The following is a 21,168-nucleotide window of genomic DNA, read 5'->3' as shown; positions in this document are numbered from 1 at the left end:
AAGCGTTTTGCAGAGTATGAAGGAGCATGAGAGAAAGCAACAGGATTAGCGACAGGGACAGGGTGACACTGCTCTGGCACAGCTCTTGGGACCCCTTGAGGTTTTTAAAGACTCTAAAAGAGCAGTAAAACATATAGAAATAATTTTGTGCAGCCATAAAATGGATCTTGTGTAATGGCACTACCTCTGTTTCTGTCGCTATGGCTATGACTCAAATCTTTTCTCTTTTGAAAGTGACAGAATGCGTCAAACTGGACAAGGAATCTTCACCTTTAAATGTATCCAGGCTAGATATGAGGAAGAAATTTTTTACACTGAGGGTGGTGAGAGCCTGGCCCAGGTTGGCCAGAGAGGTGGTGGATGCCCCATCCCTGGAGACATCCCAGGCCAGGCTGGATGGGGCTCTGAGCAACCTGAGCTGGTGAAGATGTCCCTGCTCATGGCCGGGGTGGCACTGGATGAGCTTGGAAGGTCCCTTCTAACCCCAAATATTCTATGATTCTGTGCCCAATATTAGTTAAACTGAGCAGATCCCAGGAGTGATAAACATCAACCCCAGATCTGAAACATCTGTTTTCTCAAAAGAACTTGCTGAAACTCTCCTGTTTTATCTAAGATGTGGGGATCAGCCATCACCCTCAGTCCACACTGGTAAGTCTCATTGGTGGGATGGGGTGTCTCATTATGAAGGAAAAAGGGGGGCATCTGCCCCTACGTGCCTTGCTCATCTGCAGTGATACAAACCTGGAAGTACACTTGTGTCTGCAGGACCAAGCACTTGGTTTCCCCAGGTCCCCCCTTTCTAGAGTTGCTGCAGGAGTGCATCGTAAATCAGCACGGTAAATAGTTATTTCCCCACCACTTCTAGCATGTGAGCCCTTAATTAATGTGAAACACTGAGCATATTGGGCCATAGGAAACCTTGATTTTGAGAAAGGATACATGTGGGGAGAGGAAGATCTAAGGCCCACAAACATGGCCAAAGCTGCCCCTGCTGTCAGCTGGAGCACTTGGGGATGAAAAGATGCGGTTCAAAACCCAACCGTTGCGATAAATCCCAGAAGTGCACTTCCAACCATCCACAACCTACCGCCCAAGAACTTACAACCTTTCTTCATTTAAACCCAAAGTTGGCTCAGCCCTGCAAAATGTTCCTGAAGAAATATGGCATGATGGTTGCAAGTCCACCAAGCCCTTGGACACCCACTTGCACCTCCAGATTTCCAACAGGCACTTTATGTGCTTCGCTGGGCGACGATCCTCTCCAGAGGGAGCCGTGGGTGCTGCATCCCTACCACAAAGCCTGATTCAGCGCTGCAGCACGGCCGGCTGCTCCCAGCATCGCCAACCCAGCCCAGCCGTGCTCTCCTCACTGCCCGCTGCAAGTTCAAGGGCTACGCTTCCAAAATGGTACCTTGGGATCAGCACCCGCTCCCCCCCCCTACATCTTGCCCTGTATGACCACACATGTGCGGCACCCGCGCATCCTCCTGGCTCCTTCTGCAGACGTGCTGGGCTGAAACATCTTCCCATGTCACAGCCCTCTAAACCTGGAGGACCTACCAAAGCAAATGTAATCTGGACCATCATATAACACAACAATAAAGGGTCAAAGTTTTCAATATCTCATAGGGAACCAATTAAAGTGAAGTTTTTTCCAGTTCAGCGTAAATCTGTAATGGTGAAATTGAGCATAAAAGAGAAAGGCGTGAGAGAAGCCAAAGGGCTGCATTAAAAATAGCATTCTTCCAGCTCACAGGTCTGGCCATCGGTAAGACATAAATCAGACTACAGAGACTGTAGTGATGTGGCTTGGAATACAAAACCTGCTCTTAGAATATGGAACAACACAGCTCTGTTAGGAAAAAAAGAGGTAAATCCAGGCTGCTGAACCCTGGGCAGGGCATCAGTACCTGTGTTGTAAGGACTAGGGGACCCTGTACCAGAGATGTTCACCCCAAAATAAATGGGGATTCCTCTACATGTGAGTTACCTGAAGTGGCCAAACATAGGTTATATTGTTCACATGATGTGTATCATTTCTCATAAGGAATTACCAGTACACAACCGCTACATAGTGCTAATGGAAAATATAAATGCAAAGGCTTGTAGGTTACAACCAAACTACTACTACTTCCCTGACAGCCCCTCCACACTGTATCTCACCTCAATTGCTTACATTATAACACCTGGGAAAGGCATCTGGTCCATGGAGCTTCTCTCCTGAAACTATCATTATTTGAGATGGTTCACCTGAAGCTCCCAAGGCAGCTCTCTGACTTCCAGAGGACAAGACGTGGGACCTGAGCAGAGAACTTGCAGCAATTCAACTTCTTTGAGGAGTCCCACAGATTTTTTTTTTTTTTTTTTTTTTTTAATTTACAATACCAATTCATCAGCTTCTGGCTATTCTTGTATCAGTCCACAAAGAGACATCCAGAAGGAAAAACAATGGCCTATTCACAGGATGGATGTTTGAGGAAAAGCATTTAATGCTTGAGAGAAACAATATCCATTGGGCTTTCACAAGGGCTCTTGGCCAGCCACGCTGCTGAATGGACAAGACTAACTCAGACTTTTAAATACTTTGTTAGTCTGGGCTGGATATTTAATTGACTCTGCTCTACCTGCCCAGCCAAATGTCTGCCTGAGCAAAGGGTTTCCAAAAGCAGCCAAAGGACTGAATGTGTAAAGCAGAAGACAGCATGTGAAATCTGGGCTCACTGAAGTGATTGCCTGCAACTTTCAGGAAAATCCATGTGTTGAGATTATTATTGCCTTTTACTGGAATTCTGCTCCATGTCATTTCAAAGATGAAGGCATATTTGGTTTATTTGACAACTAAGGAACAGGAAAACAACACGCAATCCCCTAATCCCCAAGTCAAAACCCACCTCTATAGAAGTTATCATTTTGGGAGGACAAAAATCACTTCCATTTAAACGACCAGCATAAAGCATAAGAAAAAGGTGATTTATCTGGATACCCCATTACAGGGCTCACGTAAGAGAAAGCATCGCAGTGGCTTCACACTGTGCTTTTTTTTCCCCAGGGATAAGTTTCACTCATGCCTTTGCCCACACTCGATTACAAGCCTTACGCTCTGAATCACACACATAGTGATTGCACTTTACATAATTAAATGCTCGCTACATCAAGAGGGGATGAACTTTATATCTTTGATAAACCTGATGGTTTAAGTAGAGAGAAAAAAAAAGAAAAATCACTCAACTTCCCCCTGAAACATGGTCTTGACCAAAAGCATAGCGGCACAGCCCATCAATCCCAGGTGCTTTGAGGAAGACAACACTGATGTGGTCTCAGCTGACATCGTTCGGTGGATGTCAAAGCCCAGACCTAGCTGTAATCAACTCAGATCTTACTTTCTGACCATGCACCAGTAAGGACCACCTGTGTGTGGTGCTGCGCCACATCTGAAGAGAGGAAACATTGCTATCACTTCAATAAAGCAGATACATCCAGAAATTCTGGCTGGAGCTCTCAGGTTGCCAGGGTGGGAGGAGCTGTGTTAGTGGGGAGAGCTGGCAACACAGGGCAGAGCTAAGTGGTAATTGCAGTTACTCGCCTCAATTTGCCCCTCACAAACAGTAATATAAGCATATGATGTTCCTGCAGGTATAATGACCCAAACCATAGGGCATCCCCACTGCCATCGCCTGGGTGACACAGGCCAGATAAGACCCTGGGGCTGGAGCAGCGGCTGTTACTCTCTCGTGCGCTCTTGCTGCACACCTTGGTTTGACCATGCAACATTTCAACTTCAGAGGAAGGGGCTACATTCAGATAGGCTTTAAAACAAATAATGATTCTTTTTTTATTCCACGGTAGAAGCTCATAAATCTTAAGATATAACACCAAAACGTCACCTCTCATTGCAAAAATGAGATTCACCCAATATTGAGATTAGCTGAAGAGCTGGGAACAGTTCTGAATTCACCAAAAAGGGAAGACTTGGATCTTGCAAGCTCTGACTCACATGCAAAAGCTCTTCCAATAAATAGTAAGAATTTTCCCTGTACGTCCCTTACCTCTGCTCAAAACAGGCCCAGGTACCAGCTTGGCTACCTGGCCCTCTGCCTTCCTCCTCCAGTGCCGTTGCTGCTGGCAGGGATGGACTTGCTGTAGCAGCATTACAGGAATTTTAAGGGGGGGAAAAATATCAGTGAAAACAAAGCCAGAGATTATTAAGAGGACAATCCTTCTGTGTTGAGAAATCTTCTCTCATGGTTATTTTTAATGTTTCCTGCTCTGCTAAAAATTAGCACAGAGGTCGGAAGGAACCCTGCAGTCGAATTTTAACAAATTCAAAGGGCTGCCTTCAATCGTTGTCTCTGTGGTTTCAAAAAATGGTAAAATCTCACATCTGAAAAGGAGGAAAGTGTCAGAACAAAAGAGCACGACAGTATTTTAGTAACCCTGGGAAGGGGGGGATTAGGCAGAGTGGTTTGCAGCTCAGCCAGGGACCAGGGACCATCCGTTCCTATCGGCTACGCTGTAAATCTTCGCCAGCGGGACAGTGTCTGCTGGCCATGCGGGTCCTCAGCACATTTTTGTAGGAGAAGAAAGCGCTGGCCAAAGCTGTGGCCAAGCACGCCCCGCCAGACCCGTCACAAGGAAAGTGGAGAAAGGCAGCCAGGTTGCTGTGGCTCCGCAGAGTCCCCAGCTGAAGGAGAAGGGGTGAAAAGGGACTGAGAAATGAAACGCGAGTCCTCTCAATGGCAGCTGAGAACAACTGGCACTAACTGCCAATGAACTGAGTGCCAGAGACACGCTCCAGGATGTTCCCTCATCCTTGTCCCCAATTACTGCTACTCCCTCTTCCCTCCCCAAAGCCCTCAGTGTGGAAGGACCAGAAGCCATTATAAAAACACAAGTTTCTACCCCATCAAATACCACCTCTGCTACAGTGCCCTTCCAAATAACAGCATTTAAATATTGTATCTGTGGAGAGACAGACTTTACATACGAAATGGGTCATATGAGAATTTATGCTTGAAAAAAGCTGTTTCAGTATCATCCAACACAAATTCCCCCTTAGTCCATGACTGCACACAAGCCTAAAACTTTTTCATTACTAGGTGATAGTGTTTTCTTCATTAAAAAAGAAAAAGTCAAATACCTTCTACAGTTCTGTTACAAGCACAAAATAGCAATGTTCATGAGGTAGGACTATTTTTTAATGTTTGTAAGACTAATTAACTATGAAAATTATTCCCATTTGTCATGTCACGCATCAGTGTATTTGCTTTAAAAACAGAAGCAAAGAATAACTGAAAAGCAGGAAACTGAACTGGCTTGGCTACCCCTCAAGGGATAGAAGTCTTTTAAACATATTTTCTGAGTAAATCAGTATTTTTTTTTAATTATTATTTTCAAAATGACTAAAACCAGCAAAACTCCAAAGCAAGCCCTGATAAGTACCCTGTTGCCAGATTTAACAAGGAAACCATTTACACATGACATTCACTGAGGTCTCAGTTTTGGAAGAGTTAAGCTTTAAATACATCCAACCTCTGTGATTTAGCTAATACCTTTTTGCAAACACAAGCACCTCTGGCAGAGCAGGTCCCCCCAGGCCATGGGGACAGGTAGCTGGGGGTGCTGCTGTCATTCCCCAAAAATCAGCCTTGCCAGCACCTGCATCCTAACCACGGTGGGCAGCGAGGCATTGGGAGCACAGCTTGCTGCACGCATCACCTGATTTATAGTCTTCTTCAAGAAGACTGCAAGATGTTATAGAAATAAAGATAAGCCAGACATGGGTATTTATTATGTTTAGCCATTAAGTTGTATTCCTGGATCAAAAGCTATGTTAAATGTCAGGCTTCACTGGCATATTTATCATGAGTAGCAGGTAAGAGAAATCACCATTACAGGTTGTGGCTCCCGTTTGGGATAGCTCCAGATTTAAAGCACAGCAAGAGGCACTTGTGTAAGAAAACATGTTGCACAGAATTTTCATTTGACTTCTCTTGACAGAGCAAACCCTACACAAGGTGTAGCATAAGAAGCAAGAGGGCTTTGAAACTCAGACACAGCCACTTCCACCTGTATGTGTGTACTACCCCACATCTGGAGACAGCTGGACAAATTTTTGGGAAACAATGTGACTGACACTAAGTTTTTAAGAGTTTAATGGCAAATCACATTTTGGTTTGCTTCTCTCCCCCCTCTACTCCATTTGCTGCCATCGCCCTGCACAGTCTCATAGCCAAGTTCTCCTTGTTCAGCAAGAAGACCCTATTTCATTTTACAGGGGAGGGCAATTAGGAGTTCCACAAAATCCATCTCCCTGCAAACCAAAGCCCTGTGTGTAGCATCCAACCCTGGTTTTGGGGGTATCCCGGCGGGGCTGCTTTGGGCAGTGGGGTGAGCTGAGCCCCCCTCACTTGCAGACCTCCCCCTTGCTGTGGCCACTCTCACACCTCTCCCAAATTTCTTTCCAAAAGGCCACCTGAGCACACCCCAGGCATTGCCCACAGCACCTGGTAGGGCTCAGCATCACCAAACCCCCCAAAACTCCTCTGAAACCTTTCTTGGGGTGGGACTGTGTCCCACAGCCTGACCTGAGAGCAATAAATCCCCCAACAGAGGTGTCAGGCAAATGATGCAGAGCAGCAGCCTGATAAGAGCCAAAACGTGTGTTAACAAACCAACCAAAATCCGTGCTCTATTCCAGAAAAAAAATCTGTCCTCAGACTGCTGGGCAGCCTCTGCCCATTCTTTGATGGAAACGGAGCAGAAAGCAGCAGCAATTCACTAAAAACTTCACCCATAACGCAAACCAGACTGCAGGACTCTGCAAGGGATCAGCCACCTCGGAGGCTGGGCTGGGCTGTGCGGGGCAACCAGTGGCCGCACACAGGCATGAATAATTGCAAGAGTGTCTGAAATCCGTGGGAAACAAAACCCAAACAAAACAGAAAAACAAACAAACCGAAAAACCAAACAACCAAGGCCTATCCTGAGAAGTTTTTTGAGGCAGCACTGGCCCCAGCCCAATGTTCAGCCCCTCCTTCACATGGCCAACCTGGGCTGACCAGAGCACTTTGTGTCCCAGCTGTCTTACCAGATGGGACAACCATGTTCATCAAGGCTTTGTTGCAGAAATAAGGGACCTTTTCTCCTCTTAAACATAAGATGAGCCTTCTTCCATCTGTTTGCAGAGCTTCCTCCTTGTTTTGCTGGACATCTTCTCAAGGATGCTCAGGAAAAACGCCTGGAAGCAAATCTAACGCTGATGGTGCAAAGGGGTGGAAAGGAAACGCTGGGCTGGAGCTGCATGGGACATCGCTTGGGTTCGTGAGCAAGGTTACTTGGATGAAACCAAAAGAATTGCCACAACACAGCCATTTTGTTTTCTCCTTCCAGTGCAAAGGGAAGGAGTCGCTGCAGCCAAGTGCCTCAATTCCCCGGCCAGCACCGCTCGGCAAGGAGCGCCCTGGCATGGCTCATCTGCTGCTCCGCATCATTTCAGAAGCAAGAGCTTGCTCATCTGTGCATCACATTGCATCAGTTTTCTTCCAAAACAACAAAGTGCTTTTATGGAAGAAAGAGTCCCCCGACTTCCCCCAAATTTCTGAGGCTTAAATGAGTTCCACGTGTTCTGTGCAACTGTCTGTTTCGAGCATTTGGTGCCAAATTAGATTTTGGATATTTTTTGTTTAATGTTCAACTATGAGAGAGAAGGCCTCTGTGGTGGGAACGCAATTTTGAAGTCGGCGAGCAATTGTTTTGGAGGAATATTGACATTTCAAGGAAACACTTCAGCCTCTTACTGCATTTATATTCTTTCCCCACCAGTGTCATATCCCTAGTTGACAGCTGCTGTTTGGATTAACTCTCTTTTGTGGTTAATGAGCAAACTTCTTGGTTTTTCTCAGTTTTCCCCTGCCTAAAAGCCAAGCTGTAGTACCATGCGGCTGTGCCCAAATGCACTGAAAATGGGAGATGCAGAACCACCAGCTGCACTTGCACCCAAACCAGGGAACCAGCGAAAAAGCAGCATGAGAAGCCAAAAACCAACCCCCTGCTTCAGCCAGGCTTTGGGTGGTGAAGGACCTTTTCCACCATCCATCCTCGCAGCCATCCTCATTGCCAAGCCTTCCCCTGCACAAGCCAGCTCGGGATAAGGCAGCCAGCTGGGTCCGAGTCATCAACTCATAAGCTGTGCATGTCCTGTTTCCGAAATCTGCCTGTGCGATTTGGGAAGAAGAAATTCTAGCTGTTGTCATCGTTACCTTCACCAGATCCTCTCCTCTCCCCGGCCAGAAACACTAGAAGTGCAGAAGATAAACAAATGCATCTGCGGTTCCTCTACTGGGTGGGATATGAGACAACTTTTTATTTTCCCTGTGGAAGAATTACCTCTAAATCAAAAGAAAAATAAACTGCTGCCAAGAAGAGCTGGTCTTTACAAAATCATTGTTGTCTCCACATCAGAGAGCCAGTAAATGGACATGGCAGGAAAATACACTGGATCTGCTTTCCCTGTTTAAATAGGCAAACATTTGCCCTCTAGGCAAATAATTACGTGAATTGGCCACAAAACTGATACTAAAAGAAAACGAAAAAGACTAAAACTACAAAGCTTGCCTTGTAAAATGAATATTTGTTACTTCTGTTGTTTGGGCTCTTAGTGGGAGAAGTATGTGTGCAAATAACTTCATTCACAGGAGATGGTCCTTGAAGCCTGATTATTTATGAGTAAAGATACCCACAAGAACAAATACAGGACCAAACCCTAAATTACATTTACGACTTTGATGAACCTAGGTGAGAAAACTAAATAGCCAGCTTACCAACAGAAGCCTTCATTTTGGGGATGGATACAAATCACACAACACAGTATTTGAAAATATCTAAGTCTAGCAATGCCAGATGTTAAATATGATCTTTTTTTTTCTTTTTTTTAATTCTGTGCATGCACAACCAACAAAAACACCCATGCAAGAGACAGGCACTCCGTGCCTGTGCACGAGCTACCACCCAGGGTCTGGAAAGCAACTGCCTGCTGCGGAAAAACTGGAAAAGTCTGAGATTCACACGCTCTTTCCTACAGCTCATGAGATCTGACCACGTAGCGTGGTCTCCCATATCTCCCATGGGATTTCTGGCAGCGCTCCTGAAGAGTTAAACGCCTGCCTGTTGCCCTGGTTTGGGCACGGAGCGCTCTGGAGCCAGGCACGGCTCCTCTGCGACCCTCCCCGGGCGCACCCTGAGCGTGCCCAGGCAGGTCCTGCAGATAACTGCAGAGACGGAGCCAACTCAGCAAGGCAGCAGGCAGTCCAATTCCATGTTACTTCTGCAGTTTTCCTGTAAAAGCAGTTTATCATTAATGTCACATCTGGTTTTCTGGTGTTGCTGTTTCCAAAAAGCCTGGCTAAGTGCACGTCTTGGAGCTTTCTGGTAAACTTTGAGGGACCGCAACGGGACAGAGGAACTGCCACCAGGAATGGGCTTGGGCACATGCTCCTCATTCCCCACATATCAGCCTGTCTGCATTCATAATACGTTTATGGGTCACACACAGCTTGCACAGACCGTCTCTTGCTAAGTTATTGACACTAATTGAAATTCTTAATTGCTAAGGGGAGAAAACCCCAAACTCTGTTGGTTATGGCCAAGGTCTAGAGCTGCTAGCAAAGTCACTGTCACAGTGCTCCACTGCACTGGGGTCCTGCAAGTCAAGGAACCAACTTCTCTTCTGCATATGCTCCTCCAACCTCTCTCCCAGATGTCAGCTCAGAAAAAAACATTTGGCTTCACTTTATGTCTTCAAAATTAATTAAAAACAGAGTTTATCATCCTTACAAGTTGATTTTTGGCTATAGACATTCCAGCTGACTTCAGTGGATAACTCTGGATTTACAACACTGTAGCCAAAGGAAGATATTAGCTCACTCTGCAGAGCTCCCAAAATAAAGTTTCTGAAGATGCTGAGCTGCTTAGCTCCAACAGCTCCTTAGCGTGAGGTGGACTGTACATACGTAAGACTAGCCCATGCAAGAATATTTCTACTTTGACTGAGCAATTATTCCCCAAAAGGTCTGCCAGCACTGAGCAAAACCCGTGTTGTATCTCTCATTCACAGTGAGTCCGTTAATTGATTATATCACTGTAGTTACCTGTCATCAGAAAAGGATGTTACTCAACAATTAATTATTTTGAGTAAGGAGCTGCAATACGTTTAAGCAGGCAGAACTTGAAGCCCTTTTCTCCTCCCCTTCCCAAAGAGTCCCCATTGCTAAGAGAGATGGACAGGACAATTCCTGAGCTCTTTCACAGTATCACAGTATCACAGTATGTTTGGGATTGGAAGGGACCTCAAAAGATCACCTAGTTCAATCCCCCTGCTGGAGCAGGAACGCCTGGGTGAGGTCGCACAGGAACATGTCCAGGCGGGTTTTGAATGTCTCCAGAGAAGGAGACTCAACAACCTCCCTGGGCAGCCTGGTCCAGTGCTCTGTCACCCTTACTGAGAAGAAGTTTTTTCTTAAATTTAAATGGAAAACTTAAATCAGGCAACATGCAAGTGATTTACAAAATTCAGAGGGCAAACATGATACGCTGGAGGAACAAAACAAATAAGACTCTGCTCAACTGAAAATAGATTATACATTTTACTTAGAATATTATCAATAGGAGACAACTCTGTTTCATATAATACTTTTTTTTTTTTTTTCTGCAAAGCCTCTTCCTTGTTCTGCTTTTTATTAATGAAGACACGCACATGAAGTAATTCCCCTCATTAACCAACTTCATTCTTTTGGTTTCTTCCCACTTGAAATGACAACTCTCCATTTGGGATGTCACGCAGTGGCGTAGCAGAGACCAGTTTTAGGGAGGGACAAGTAGCAGAGGAAACAGAGACTTTGGCTTCAAAAGGCCTCTCCGGTAGATGGGAAGAGGGAAGGGAATGGGTTGTAGTGAACCGCAAATGCAGCATCTCACTGGGAAAAAGGAGAAATATCATGTAGGAGGACAGCTGTGTATAAAAAGTATAAAATCATCCCAGTGTGAGGCAGGAGAAGGGATGGGGGAAAGGCTGCTAAAAGCATCATCTGACCATTGCTTCTCCCTTCCATGTATGATTTGACTCCATTAAACAGCTACATAATGGGAAGATCTGCCTGCACCAAAAGGTCAGCTGAAAAGCCTGCTCACAGTTTGGTTCTTCCATCTGCTCCTCATTTTCTCTTTTTTCCTCCTGCCCAGCTAACGTAAGCAGCCAAAAGCACCCCTGCACCAGCTGGTCCCTCTGCTTCCCTCTCAGCTTTACGAGGGCAAATGTCCCCGACACGCTGACAGCACATCAAGCCGAGGAGAACCGCTCCTCACCTCAAAAAGCATGGCTTGGGACAAGTCCCAGGAGATCCCGGTCCCAGCGCTTGGTTCTGCCCAACAAGAAACATATTTCCATCGTTGCAGTGGCTCAACATCTGCTTTTGCTCTGCTCCAGCATGCCCTCGCACAAACCTGAGCTCAAACTTTGGGGCCGTGCTTTGGTTCGGGGATGGGCCAGGCCATCTTTTGGCGAAGGCTAAAGATGTAATCCAAAATTTCCTTGTTAATCTGATCTAGAGACTGCTGTCATCCCTTCAGAAAAGACAGCAAGGGGAAGCACCAGAGCATAACAGCACAATCAAGCCATCAGTGGCTGATGGCAGGAGTGCAGCAACACCCTCCCCAGCAGCAGGGAGACCTCAGAACATGCTTGGACCTGCACAAAGCCCAGACCGAGGACAACCAGAGCTCTATCACCACAGCTACCCAGCAGGTCCCCAAGCAAGGGGCTGCAGACACAGCAATACCACCAGGCAGGACCAACCAAAGGTTGTTCAGGACCTTGTCTAGAAAACTGTGATTTTCTCTGCTGAACCACTCATTTTGCAGAATTTTTCTCACTGTTTTTTTCCTTAGAAACCACTGCATCTCTAATGAAGTTTAGTGCTACACTTAGGTTGTGGTTAGACTTGATGACCTTGAGGGTCTCTTCCAACCTAAATGATTCGAGGAATCAATGGAGCCCAGTAATCAATCTGTAATTACCAATTGTTATGGTATTTCTGTATAAAGTGATCATTTATCCTGTAGTTTTTAGTTTCCAATGCTGCTGGTTCAGCCCAGAACACCACCCAGTACACACCTATGTGTTCCCCCAGCCCGCCAGCATGAAGAGCAAGAGAAACATCATGGTGTTCTGCAAGAAGGTCCAGATGAGAAAAGCAACCTGTCAGCTCTCCTCCACCTTCAGCGTAAAGCACTCTGCTTCCCCCCAGAAGCTGTTTTAGGTATTTTTCTCTAAAAAAGAATTTCAAGATCAGTATCTTGGCATCAAAAAGAGTAAAAGCCTCCCCATTCCCTGGTGCTGTCATTTGTATTCTTGCAAGCTCAGGAGGTGCAAGGCAGGTTCACAGACTAAGGTTTGCACCCCAAAACCAAGGAGCTTATGATGATTGCTGCCACTGTTACTATGTGCAAATTACACAGACAAGATATGAAAAAAATATTCCAGATATTTTGGACACTAAATAGATCTTCTGCCTTTCTCTGCCATCAGCTTTCCATGTCTGTCAGAAAATGCCCTAAATAGATTAGATAATCAGCTGGAGGGGGGGTAGGGTGTCAAAAACATCTTAAAAGCCTCCCCAGCATTGTGATTGGAAAAGAAACATAACATCTCAGAAAGAACAATCTTCAGGCATCCTCTGATGCAGGTGACACAGCAATGGCATGTGTATGGCAGCGTGCCTCACCATGGATATCAAAGAGACTCTTTTTCCCTTAACCTGCCTCTGATATCAGAAGTTCACATTAAACTAATTATCTGCAGAGTCTTTGTCCTTCTGTCAAATTTGGTTGAAATGGGCTGAGTTGAAAAGTTACTGAGGAAAGAGAGAAGCCAGACCCATGCAGCCCTCAGCCCATAGGAACCTGCACTGAAATCAGGCTGAGGTATATGCGGTGATCGTGTTCAGTGGGATGTCAAAACCACGTCAAAAAAGACTGGAAAAGCAACAAACCCCAACATTCTTCGTAGTTGTTACAGTAACATTACTAGGATATGCCAGAGGCCTAAAAATAGAAACTAAATCCTCTCTGGGGCTTCAAAAATAATAATGAACCTACAGAACTTCATAAAAAAGAAACTGTCTCTGCTGTAAACTTTTATTGTAGGGCAGAAACCTCTCCCCTTAGGATGTTAACTATCAAAATATTGAAAGCATCTTATAAAAGCTGTTTTCTCTTTGGGGCCTGTCTCCAGAGCTCTGGCTCACTTCACTCCTTAAAAGCTTCCATTGCTCGCAGCTCAGTTACACACCAGCAGCTGACAAACTCAAAGCACCACTAGTGAAGAAATGCACGTGTTACCGCACCTATTTCTGACACCAAACACGATTTAATATCCACTTGCTATAACACTTCTGCATTTGCACCACATCCACCTCTGGAAACAGCTGAAAGTTTATTTGATTATTGTGAAGGGAACTAAATAATTAAATAGATTTGACTACGCAGCTGGATGCAATAAAGTGTGTTCATATGCTTCTGCAGAATGAAACACTCAGGCAGGCTTTATGTTTAGTTTCCTCCTTCTTCAGATGTATGTATTTCTTTGGAAATGCAATTATTGTCACCTCCTTATTAGACAAAGCTAACGAGTGTAGTCACAGATGTGTGGGTGCAGTAATTCAAGGGTTTGCTGGGTTTGGCTCAGTCAGTTTTGCAAAGTCGGGAATAAGATCAGCCACTCGTCTTGCCTGGACTGCAGCTCCTGGGGGGAAGGAGGAAAAACCTTTTGATGACACTAATGCCATTTTCCCAGGGCAGATGTGGTAGCAGAGCTGGAGGTCACTGCCAGACCTTGACCCCATCCAGAAGAGCCAGAGGAACACCAAAATCCCTTGCCAGGAGCTGGGGTGAGCACGGTGCTGGGGCTGCTCACCGGGACAGGCTGTGGATGATGCTCTGTCCTGGAGAAAAGTCACTATTTCCTCCCAGTGTCCCTGTTTTTCCGAGCTCTGCAATTAAACCACATGCACAAGCTTTGCCAGAATATGACCAACACAGAAAAGATGGGGGCCAGCTGTCCAGGGGCACTGCTAATTCAGAAATGGTTAGCATCATCCTGCGAGAGCAGAGCGTCACCCTAAAACTACCTTCAAAGAGTCCAATTAGAGCCAAGTCTCCTATCTTAATTTCTAATAAATTCAGCTCTTAATTTCCAACAAGCCACTCGTGCATCAGTATAACCATCTTGCTCGGGCAGCGCAGCCCCTCCAGCTGGGGCTGGTGGCGGCTCCCGCTGCGGCCGGTACCGCCGGAGGGAGACAAACAACCATCCTTCCCCTGGAAATCAGCCGCCCTCTGTTTGCTCACAGGCTTCCCCAGCCTTCCCTCATCCTAAACTTCATTTATCCAAATCAATTGGTGGAGCTCCGAGTGCTTTCATGTTAGGGATGCAATGGCAGCACAGGCTGGTTCTGCAAAATTAATCCCATCTCGCACCTTTCACCTTCATGGGCTGGTGCTGCTGGGGAAATGCTGCTGGCTTTCCCAGAGGGGCTTACAGGGGTTCAGGGGAAATGAAAAGTGAGAACAGCTCTGTATTTCCCTCCCAATCCTCCTCCCTTGAGCTCCCACTCCATCACAAACAGGACAAACAGCCAAGAAGCCCCTTCCAGAGCATCAGGCAGCGCAGGACTCGCTGCACGCATTCAAAAAGCAGGAGCAGGGCTGGAAATGCGCCACGGAGAATCAACACATTTCTACCAACCCATTACACTAAGTGCATACACGGGAGCCACTACTCCTTGATGAGCCATTGAGCCCCTCGGAGCCAGAGCACCACGGCCATCCAAGTGCATCAATGTGGATTTGGGGAGCCAGCCCGCAGGCTGCAGTTTGGATGTGGCCAGAACAAGGTCCCTTCTCCTGTAGAAAGAGGCTTAGAGCCTTTAACAGCCCCAAATTAGCAGCTTTATTTCTCCCTCTAACACAGACACATGTCAGTGGTGGCCATGGGCACAGGAAGGGCAGTACATCTCAAATCACCCTTCTGAGCCTCTGCAAAATCCTTTCTTGCCAACAGGTTCAGCAAGACACCTCTGCTCCCAGGGAAAAGTGTTTGGAGAAGGGTGAATGAGGATGTGAAGCTCTTCCACCAATGTCCCCAAATTTGGCCACCTACAGCTATGAACGGGACAAACTCCAAACTTTGCACACCAGTGAACTCTTTGGCAAGAGTGTGAATAATACCATGAAAGGGCTCAAGTACTTCACCCCTATAAACACTAATGGAGAATATAATATTGCACAGGCTCCTGAGTCTTAGGGCTAAATCCCTCAAAAGCTATCACTGATGAAGAGAGAGGGAAGAAGAAAAGAAAAAGAGATCAAGACAGGCAAAGAAAAGCAAGTGTCATGGAAAAGTCAGAGAGGACCATGGAGTGCAGACTGGAAGAGAATAAACATAAAAGGAATAGCAGAGTTACCGGGTAACCATCACGTCCTGACTGCCCCTGTGAGGCAAGTGAGATAAAAGTCAGTCAATGCACCCATAGCAGTGTGACAACACATAGCAGCAGGCAGGAGATGGGGCCATTGGCTCCCCAGCCAGCCCCAGAACTAAACTCTCTCCAGAGAAACCTCTCAAGGCACTTTTCCTACCAGAAATGTCACACCGGTGGCACATTTTTCCCAGATTTTGATCTGATGCTTCCTCCTTTAGCTACTTACCAAGGCTTTTGTCAACCTGCACCCATCCCTGCTGCCTGTGCTCAGTCCCTGCTGGCCCTGAAGCCACAGATGTGCAGGATACACACCAGATCCTGGCCATAAGACCCTCCAGGATGAGGGTACTGAGAGGTACTGGAGCTCCCGGGCAGCAGGGAGAGGCTGGGGAGGCCCAAGCCAGCGGCTGGGACAGCCCATCTACCCAGCAGCAATCACAGCTTCCAACTATTCCAGCAATGGATTGAATGAAGGTTTCCTCCTCTTACATTCATTAATTTCCTTGCAGGATGCAGCTCTTCCAGTTCACCTCTAAGCTTTGCTTTAGTTTGCAATGAAGCAGAAAAAAAGCTGACGCTGTGGTGAAAGACCCTACCTAAGCTGCTAGTAACACCTGCAAGATCAGCAGAATAAAACACAACCCATTCAGTGTATTTCACCTTTTCTGCTCTCCTCAGGGGAGTTCCTAAAGGCGTTTACAGCTCGAGCTGCCGTTAAATGTGCCGTGAGCTACAGCAGAGGAGCCTGCTGCAAGCCAGATTCCCCGGGAAGGAGCTGTTAAGTATTAGCTGGTAGACAAGTAGGCAGTAAAGCATGTATCTGGTACAGCAATGTCATCTGCTACCATAAACATAGGTTATGTCAGCATGCTGTGGATATACAGATTCATACATTTCTTACAGCATGAAATAGCTCTGGCAGCCCCCTTCATCCCACGAACAGGGGTTCTCCCTTCTTGCTAAGTGCCCATGCAGCTTTTAATGCCTCCTGCAGCACTATTGATTCATCCAGAAACAACACTGACTTCAACAACCACCTATTTAACAAATTACAGTCTTGGGATAAAGTGTACAGTGAGATTTTTATGGAGACGTATGGCACTGGAGCACACACAGATAAATAGGAAACACTTGTTAACTCCCAGTCCGCTCTCGCTGGTGAGTTCCCCAGCCAGCATGTTAATACATAAAGTGTTTGTTAATATCTGGGACTGTAAATGTTTAATTACAGTCTGTGGTAAGTCTATCCTTCAATTGTAGAAATTTCCTACCCAGCATATGATTTTAATACCCTCCGAAACAGAGGTTTTATAGCACATCTGAGCAGAATACCCCTTATGCACAGACAGGATGATCAATCATCCAACAGCCACAAATCCTGTACCACAAATTCTAATAATTTCATATACACAACTAGCTTATGACAGCCAAAAAATAAAATACCAGAACAACTGCTACTAGGGAACAAGAGAATTGAGGATACAGTTTTAGCAGAGTGCGATGCTGTACATGTAAGATGTAATCAATTCCTTATGGCCAAAATCAAGAAACAGAAGAAACTAATAGAGTTAAATACAGTACTGTTGAAATAAAATAATATTGTGGTTCTGTGGGTTCTAGGACTTTTATTATATATTATGTTTAAACAAGTCTCTGGCAAATGTCGCTTATGCTAAAAATGCAGGATTTTACATTTTTTTTAAACAACAAAATAAAGCAGGAGTTGTGTTTTAAAGAAGGGCAAGGGGAGAGAAGAAAAAAGTCTTGTTTGTGTTAAATCTCCCCTGTGCTCCGTTTGCAATTCAATAGTGCCGTGGGAACCAGGAAATGAAACCAACTAGAGACAAAGAAAAATTAATAGTGCACCATATGTTGCCTATGCCAAATTGCATACAATAAAAGTGAACAGACAGCACACGTGAGGAAGCGTAACCCAGCCGGCTGCGTGTGGGCTGATAACAGGCTCTGAGCAGGAGCAGAGCTGAAACTCTTAAATAAATCAAGTTTAAATCAGCCAAAGTATTTTAACTAAGAGGAACATGCCCCTTAAAAGATGTATATATGGAGTTTTAAGCAGGCCTCTTCATCTGTAACCTGCCATCGAATGAGATTTTTTTATTATTATTATTAAGCCAAATTGCAAGAATTTCAGAGGGGAAAAAAAATAACCACTAGGCAGAAGCCCTGTGGGGACCAGTTGTAGCATCCAAAAGGGCTCCCCAGCCACAGCAAATGCTCCCCAGGACCTCGGGATCTTGTCCCATGATGTGACCGTGATGCAGGATTTGGTGACACCAGCGAACGGCCGAGTTGCCACAGAGCAGCATCCAAGTCTGGGCCAGGCACGTGGGGATTCACCTCCCGACGGTGCTCCCACAACCAGCGCCACAGTCACTAATATTTCAAAACCCCATGGAGTCACTTCTGTTGTCTGGGTTGGAGAGGTTGCATTGCAGTTTTTAATTAGAGAATATTTACAGGAAAATTAATTTATTGACAGACTACATTTCTGAACAAAAGCTAACAAGGACAACTCATTTGTTTGCATTTCCTGAGACAGTCTCTTGGATTTATTGCTAATGCTGGGCACAACTTATAGAGCAAAAGCATTTAGATTTCCTCTAAGAATGGCTAATCCATAAATGCTAACATCCTACATTTTCTGATTTGCTCCTTCAAAACATGGCCAAATAGTAATTTTGCTCAAACCAGTCTTAAGTCTTTATATAAATCAATGAACTTGAAACAGAAGCACATATTGAAAAGGTTGAAAGTCATTAACTAAAATACCCACAGGCAGCACTGCTGAACCCAGGAGAAACAAAGCCCCCACTATGACAGCCCCCACGCCCCACGTGCGCTTCCTTATCACCCTTTAGCTTTCAAACAGACTTACAGAACTGGAAAATAATTAATCCACTAACAGCTAGCAAATTTATTTTTCCTGAAACAATCCCTTTTCAACTCAACGATGCTCTATAGGAAGAGAACAATGTGAGGAAGCATCTCAGTGCAACGATGGAAACACGTGGCTGCAAACAGCTCACGGCTCTCCTCCTGCTCCAGTTTTGGGGGATGAAAGCTTGAAATAAACAGAAGCACCTAATGCCCATAATTTCTTTTAACAATCCCATAGCGACTTGGAAAGCAAACACGAAGTGCTGTATTCTCACTCCAAAACCAGCAGGAGAACATCAGATTTGGACGTGGTGGTGGCACAGCCAGAGGCACGTTTGAACGTTTGGAAGGAGGAGTTGACACATTTTCAACTATTACCCCTTCAAACAACAAATTCCCCATAAATTTTCTGTTTGCATTGGTAGGAATGCTCATTATTCTCCCCAAGACTTCAAAGAGAGAAGAAAGCAAGCTACGGCTTTCCCTCTCTCCCTCCTGGTGAAGCTACCAAAACGATATTAAATGATGGAAACACAACAGATAAGAAAAGCAAGACAGAGCTTTAGAACCAGTAAACCCACTAACATTAAAATATTAGTACAACACTCTTTCTGCTAAGTGAAAGTGGACTAAAAGTACTCTTTAAAAGGAAAACTCTTTTTTACTTATTATTTTCTGGGTTTAAAATTACTGGAAGTCCCTCAGGGCAGCAAGTTAAACATTTTAAAAGTTTCTTTTTCCCTCCTCTCTATTTGTCTAGAGAGGAGGGAAATGCAGCAGCATCTGCTACCAATTTTGCTCCCAGACACACCTCTACCAAAAAATGCTGTGCTTTTGCAATGACACCGAAAGGCAGGGGAGGGGGGAAGGGGAAGCCTTAACTTTGTTGATCCAACAGTAAAATCCACGATACTTACTGCAGGTCCTGGAAAACAAAAGAAAAACAAAGGGAAAAAAAAGTCACTTAATCACAAAGTATAATTTGATAAAACAGCACATAGCAAGAACCAAAATCAGAACAATTTATTACTTTTCAATTCAGTTCCAATGGGATGACTTTCCAGATATACTTCACAACATCCACATCCTCCCATTTTGGGACCACCTCACCCACACTGTGGCATGGCAGCGCTTACATGGGGTATAAACCCATTTTTTCTGATCTTTTGCCCAGTGTGACTCTGTTCCCTCTCCCCCTATGAGACCCCGGGCACATCACAGGGCATCACCCACATTCATGGCTTGGACTATCACATGTAGCCACAGAGCATCCCCAGCACAAAGCAAACAGACACAGATGGAATTCTATGAGCAAAAAGTGCATTTTCACCACAGAGCTTCTTTTCCTTCACAGTATAAAAGAGGAGCTGGAGATGTGCTTGCAAAAGCCAAAGGAGCAGAGGAGTGTCGGGAGCACCAGGCAAGGATATTGCTACAGCTGCCCTAGATCCCAAACATCGCTGTTATTTGGTCCATGTCCCCCCCTGACCTCAAAACAAGTCACACAACCCCATGGTCCTGCGTCACCTCCACGTGGCCCCTGCCCGAGGGCTTTGCTGTGCTCAGAGACAGCTGGTGGGTCAATACACGGCGCCTCAGATCCAGGGGAAAAACCCGCCACATCTACAATAGGCTTTGGGTACTGGTGCCACAGTCTGAAAATGTGATTAAGGGCAGTAGAAAAAGAAAATATATTCCCCTATATTCTATTCTGTGCCACCTGCCACACCAATATCTGCAGCTTTCCCACTGCTCGCCCAGGCTGGTGCTATGCAGAGGTGAACGCTGAGCTCCTAAATATAATGCAATCCACATTTCACTCCCATTCGCAAGGCAGCCTATAGCTCTGTGTCTGGGCCTTCTTCATGCTCTATTTCCTGCCTGATCAAAGCCAGAAACTAATCACAATTTAAAAAAAAAAAAAAAGAAAAAATGTGGGAAAAATTAAAATGGAGATAAAAAAACCCAAACAAACAGTTTGGTTTATCTTATTCATGAATAAAAAATAAGAAGTATATTTCAAGCTCATGCCTCTTCAAGATTTAAAAAATTTGTTTAAAAATTAAAACATTGAAGAGTTGAAGAATAAAACCCAAGAAAAGCCTAAGAACAAGGACTGGAAGCAAGAAAGGACAGACGGAGCCTGCTGCCAAGAATTATTCCATTAACCTGTGTTCGTTAGCTTAATGTGGTCGGCTCCGCACACAACTATGGCTGAACGCTTGGTTGGTGTGGAGGGGAGGAGACAACCTCCAAATTGCCCTCCATGCCCACGAGCCTATTTTCTTTAGCGCTAAAATTCACACAGGCTTTTAGCTCACTTTCCTGGGTTTAATTTCTTATGAACACAGAAGTCAGTGGCTCTAAGCCAATTTATTAACTGAGAATCATAAACCTGATTTATTAACTCGCTTAAGCCAAGCTACCCACAAAAGGCCCTTTGTAGTAAAGTCAGAACTAAGCCTCAAATAAGAAGCAGTCAGGAAATTATTTTAATATGGGATTTCAATCATGTACCAATTATAATCTCCTTGGAATTCATTGCCTTTTTCCTTTTCTCAGCTACTGTTTTCTCCCAACACGTGCAGGCAAGTGCTCTTTTAAAATGCTTTCCTCTCAAATGCAGGAATCAAAGTGGGATGGGGAGGTCTGTATCTGCAACATGGGATGCTCCGCATCCGCATCAGTGGAGTTATGCTTGTCTTTAGCTGCGCTGTTGGCCAAATGGGGCTAG

At 45.2% G+C, this 21,168-nt stretch overlaps 1 protein-coding gene across 1 annotated transcript in view; it reads right to left on the bottom strand.

Moving 5' to 3' along the window:
* The window catches only part of LOC309445291 (uncharacterized protein), a gene marked incomplete at its 5' end in the record, with an annotated part of 182,578 nt that overhangs the window by 23,922 nt on the left and 137,488 nt on the right, over nt 1-21,168 (bottom strand). The window contains 1 exon segment of the mRNA XM_082063921.1: nt 19,316-19,359. Within this exon segment, the coding sequence (XP_081920047.1) occupies nt 19,316-19,359 (44 nt within the window).

The sequence above is a fragment of the Streptopelia decaocto genome, assembly GCF_964273445.1.
Source record: "Streptopelia decaocto genome assembly, chromosome: 12".
NCBI lineage: Eukaryota > Metazoa > Chordata > Aves > Columbiformes > Columbidae > Streptopelia > Streptopelia decaocto.
The sequence above is the reverse complement of the archived record's forward strand: the minus strand, read 5'-3'. Positions and strand labels throughout refer to the sequence as shown.